Raw genomic sequence first — 5,000 nt, 5'->3', positions numbered from 1 at the left:
TTTCTCCACCAATTTGTGAGGTAAATGTGAGAAGGTCCTTTTAATGGAGAGGTGACGGGAGGTGTGAGTGAGTGATGGAAGTAAGGTAAGGTAAGGTAAGGTAAATAAGGTCAAATAAGGTAAGTGTAAGGTAACGAAATGTGTGATAAGTAAGAAGAGGCGAGGAGAATGAGAAAAGGTAGAAAAGGAATAAAGGAGAGAAAGTGAAATAGAAACAGTGTGGAAAGATGAAACAAGAGGAGGAAGAAAAAGAGGAAATGAGACAAAAAAAAAATAACAGAAAGAAAACAGAAACTAAAAGGAAAGGGCAAGAAAGGAAAGAAGAAAGAGAAACAGAGAGATAGAAATGATGAAGGAGAGTAAAGGGAAGGATGGAGAAAAGATAGAAGAGAGAGAGAGAGAGGAGAGAGAGAGAGAGAGAGAGAGAGAGAGAGAGAGAGAGAGAGAGAGAGAGAGAGAGAGAGAGAGAGAGAGAGAGAGAGAGAGAGAGAGAGAGAGAGAGAGAGAGAGAGAGAGAGAGAGAGAGAGAGAGAGAGAGAGAGAGAGAGAGAGAGAGAGAGAGAGAGAGAGAGAGAGAGAGAGAGAGAGAGAGAGAGAGAGAGAGAGAGAGAGCAGAGAATTTATGGGAGCTGAAGAAGGTAATGGATGAAGAGAGTGAATGATGGTGGTGGTGGTGGTGAGAGGGGAGGAGAGGGGAGAGTGAGAGAGAGAGAGAGAGAGGGGCCACAGGAGGGGGTTATTTGGGGAGTGTTGGAAGAAGGAGTGAAGGAGGAAATGGGAGGAGTTTCCTGATGGGGTGATGGGATGAATAAGGGTGACAGTGAGGTGAGGGTGATGGAGTGGAGTGGATGGGAAAATGTGGATGAAAAGAGAAGGAGAAGAGAAGGGAAACAGGGAGGAAGAAGAGAAGAAGAAGGAGGGGAATGTGGAGAGGAAGGGGTGAGAAACTAGAGAGGATGGAAAATAAAAGAGAAGAGGAAGGAAAAAGAATGAAAATGTGGATGGGGAGGAATTTCAAGAGAGAGAGAGAGAGAGAGAGAGAGAGAGAGAGAGAGAGAGAGAGAGAGAGAATAGTGGTGATTAACGATAGTGGTGATGTAACGATTGTGTGTGTGTGTGTGTGTGTGTGTGTGTGTGTGTGTGTGTGTGTGTGTGTGTGTGTGTGTGTGTGTGTGTGTGTGTGTGTGTGTGTGTGTGTGTGTGTGTGTAGCTCACTCCTATATACAAACAGACACCAATTAACTATGAACGTAACAATTGGGTGGGAACAAATATATAAAGAAAAAAAAATAGTAACTACAACAATTACAATTAATGAAAACCTGAACAAAAACATAACAATAACATTAAAAATAAAACACAACACTTATACAAATTACACCAACGATATATCCATACAGAAAAATAGGCCTTGAAATGAAAGGAAAAATAGTAGTAGTAGTAGTAGTAGTAGTAGTAGTAGTAGTAGTAGTAGTAGTAGTAGTAGTAGTAGTAGTAGTAGTAGTTGTAAGAAAAAAATAGACCTTGAAATGAAAAGAAAAATAGTATTAAAAGTAGTAGTTGTAGTAGTAGTAGTAGTAGTAGTAGTAGTAGTAGTAGTAGTAGTAGTAGTAGTAGTAGTAGTAGTAGCAGTAGTAATAGTGAACACAAATCAAGGTAACACGCCATACTAATTAGACAGGTGTGTATGTGTGTTATCATTTACCTGCTGGGCGACGCTCCTCCCCCTCCATGCAGGCTGTGGGAGGGGGGGCAGGGGGGGTTATACATACATACATACATACACACGTACATACATAAAAACATACATATGCATACGTAATGTACTAAAATGTAATTATCTGCCGTGACTGCAGTTCCATGTATGTTTATTCATAGTGTGTAGGACGCATTGTGTACATAAAGTGTACATAGTTATTGGTACGCACATAAATGCACACACACACACACACACACACACACACACACACACACACACACACACACACACACACACACACACACATAAACAAGCACACAATTATTTAAACCCTTCATATTCTCTTTCTTTCTTCCTTTTCACTTCCTTCTCCTCCTCCTCCTTCTCCTCCTCCTCCTCCTCCTCCTCCTCCTCCTCTCCCTCCTCGTTTTTCCTCATCCAAACGCTCCCCCAGCATCCTTCCCTATCCCTAAATATCCCTCTTCCCGTTTCCCACTTCCCATATCCCCTCACCACCTCTTCCCCAAATCCCTTCCTTCACTATTTTCCCTCCTCTTCCCCTCATCTCCCCTCTCTTCCCATCTTCCCGCATCTTTCCTGTCCCTCTCTTCTCATTTCTTCCATTAGCCAGTGTCCAACCACCATTGATCAGTCCATTACCTCTGTCTCTCTGTCTGTTTGTTCGTTTGTCTGTCTGTGTATTAAGTATCATCTCTTTCAGTGTGTCTTTTAATTTAACCCTATCATTTGTCTGTCTCTGTCTCTGTTTGTCTGTCTGTCTGTTAAGTATCTATCTCTTCTTATCTGTTAGTTTCTGTTCACTACTTCTCTGTCCGTCTGTTTACCTGTCTGTCTGTCTGTTTTTCTGTCTGTCAATTATCTATCTCCTTGTGTGTGTGTGTGTGTGTGTGTGTGTGTGTGTGTGTGTGTGTGTGTGTGTGTGTGTGTGTGTGTGTGTGTCTAATTTCTGCTACAACTTTGACAGACTTTGATGGAAGTTATGTGAGTGTTTAAGGTTGTTTTCATGATTCCAGTGATAGTTTAACAAGGATTCTGCATTATCAAAGGGGGAGGGGAACATCCATGGGAACCCAACTCATTATCGCTACGCCCTTTGAAAATAATCCGAGCGAGCCCTAAAAGTGTCGGAATACTGGTACACTTTGGCTCTTTGGTTGTGTTCTCGATATTTATCTGAGGAATGGCACCTCTTTGCTAAACATTCACGGCACCTCTTCGTTTTTATGTAGGGAAAATATTCACTGAGACTAAAATTAACTTCTCTATTACTTTTTTTTTCTCTTTCTCCATCCTTGCAATTTTTTTTTCACAATTACAATGTTAACCCCTTCAGTGCCGTGACGCGTTCCCATATTTATTCTGGTTACTATTTGGTCATTTTATGCAGCTTTATAAACTCATGTGGGGGATTAAATTAGTGAAGACTGTGGCTATTAATTTTCCTGACCACCATAGACACTTCCAATGTCAATAAAATGGTCTAATGGTACACAAATCTCAAAGTAAAAATGTGTTCCAATACTAAAGGGGTTAATGAGAGAGAGAGAGAGAGAGAGAGAGAGAGAGAGAGAGAGAGAGAGAGAGAGAGAGGGAGCACGCTACAGCACTGACAGATGGTGGGTGGCTGCAGTACGAGTGATTACTGAGCCGCCGTATTGAAAGATAATTTGCAGCCATTTCCTTCCTGGTATTACCGTAACAAATGTGACCTTTCCGGTGCCATAATGCAGGCCATCACTCTGTTTTACCTGCGTCTGTCTGTCTATCTGTCTGTCTATCTGTTTGTTTTTCCGTTTACCTGTCTGTCTGCTTGTCTCTGCCTGTCGGTCTTTCTCTTTCACACACACACACACACACACACACACACACACACACACACACACAGGCACATTCCATCCTACCACATCCTCTTCCTCTTCCTTCAATACTTCCCCTTCTTTTCTCCTTCACTATCTTCACCCTTTCTTTATACACCCTTCCCACCCCTACCCCTCTCACCCCCTCCCCTCCAGCATCAACTCCCCTACCCTGACACAACACTCCCTCTACCTTTACACCTCTCTATTCTTTTATTCACTCCTCCTTTCCCCAAATACTCCCTAACCTTCACCACCTTTACTCCACAATCTTCACTTATTCGCTCTCCAACTTTCACTCCCTCTACTCCACAACCAACCTTCCTTCACTCCTTCCACCAATAACCTCACACACTCATACACCAATACCCTCCCAACCCAATCTTAATTACTCCCCACCTGCTTCTGTGTGCCCATCTTCCTATCACCTGAAGGCATTTAAGAGTGAAGTTTCAAAGACATTTATCCCATTTGCTCTCTCTCTTTCTCTCTATACTCGGGAACTGGCATCTAAGTGGGCATTTTTTGTTTAATTGTTGTTGTTTTTTTGTTGCTCTTTGACAGACTTTCCCTCTAACATAAAAGGGAAACTAGTTCTCTGTCTCCCCAAACACATCCTTCTAATCTCCACCAACTAACTCTTTCCCCTCTTCTTCTTCCCCAACTTTCTCTCCTTCTCTTCCTTCCCAACTCCCTCCCCTTTCCTTTCCTCCCAATTTTCTCCCCTTCCTGTTTCCCCCTCCCCAACTCTCTCCCCTTCCCTTCTTCCCAACTCTCTCCCCTTCCTTTCCTTCCCAACTCTCTCCTTCCCTTCCTCCTCAACTCTCTCTCCCTTCCTTTCCTCCCAGTTCTCTCCCCTTCCCTTTTTCCCCTCCCCAACTCTCTCCCCTTCCCTTCCTCCCCAGCTTTCTTCCCTCCCCTTCCTTTCCAACCCTCTCTCCCCTTCTCTCCCTCCCCTCCCCTTCCTCCCCAACTCTCCCCTACCCTTCCTCCCCAACATACTTACGTTTCATGCGGATAAAATTAAAAGTATTGAGGGTTCGAAGCACGCCCTTGTGGTCCAGGTCGAGGTCAATGTAGGGACTGAGGCGCGGGTTGCAGGCCGAGGGGATGTCCTTGTCCCACTCCAAGTCAAGGTCACTCACTCGGCCAATCAGCTGCGGCCCCAACTGCCAGGGAAAAAAAAAGAAGGTTGATAATTGATTGAATAGCTTCCTTTGTTGTTGTTTTTTTTATGCAAGAGGGAAACTAGTAAAGGGAAACAAAAAATAAAATGCCCACTTCAAATGCAAGTTCCCTGAAAAATTGGAAAGAATTAGCCGAAAGACAGGGAAATATCTTGAAACCTCCCTTTTAACAGAAGTCACGTCTTAGTAAGATGGAAATACAGAAGCAGGCAGGGAGTTCCAGAGTTTACCAGTAAA

At 43.5% G+C, this 5,000-nt stretch overlaps 1 protein-coding gene across 2 annotated transcripts in view; it reads right to left on the bottom strand.

Moving 5' to 3' along the window:
* The window catches only part of LOC123511418 (E3 ubiquitin-protein ligase TRIM9-like), a 185,318-nt gene that overhangs the window by 22,311 nt on the left and 158,007 nt on the right, over positions 1 to 5,000 (bottom strand). The window contains exons 5-6 of one of the 2 annotated variants that reach the window (XM_045267285.1): positions 4,583 to 4,745; positions 1,706 to 1,738 (exon numbers count right to left, since the gene is read on the bottom strand). In XM_045267285.1, the coding sequence (XP_045123220.1) occupies positions 1,706 to 1,738; positions 4,583 to 4,745 (196 nt within the window). The remainder of the gene's footprint in view (positions 1 to 1,705; positions 1,739 to 4,582; positions 4,746 to 5,000) is intronic. The other variant, XM_045267286.1, reaches the window with a different exon arrangement.

This window comes from Portunus trituberculatus, chromosome 31 (assembly GCF_017591435.1).
Source record: "Portunus trituberculatus isolate SZX2019 chromosome 31, ASM1759143v1, whole genome shotgun sequence".
In the NCBI taxonomy this organism is placed as follows: Eukaryota; Metazoa; Arthropoda; class Malacostraca; order Decapoda; family Portunidae; genus Portunus; species Portunus trituberculatus.
This window is presented reverse-complemented; position numbering and strand designations above follow the sequence as displayed.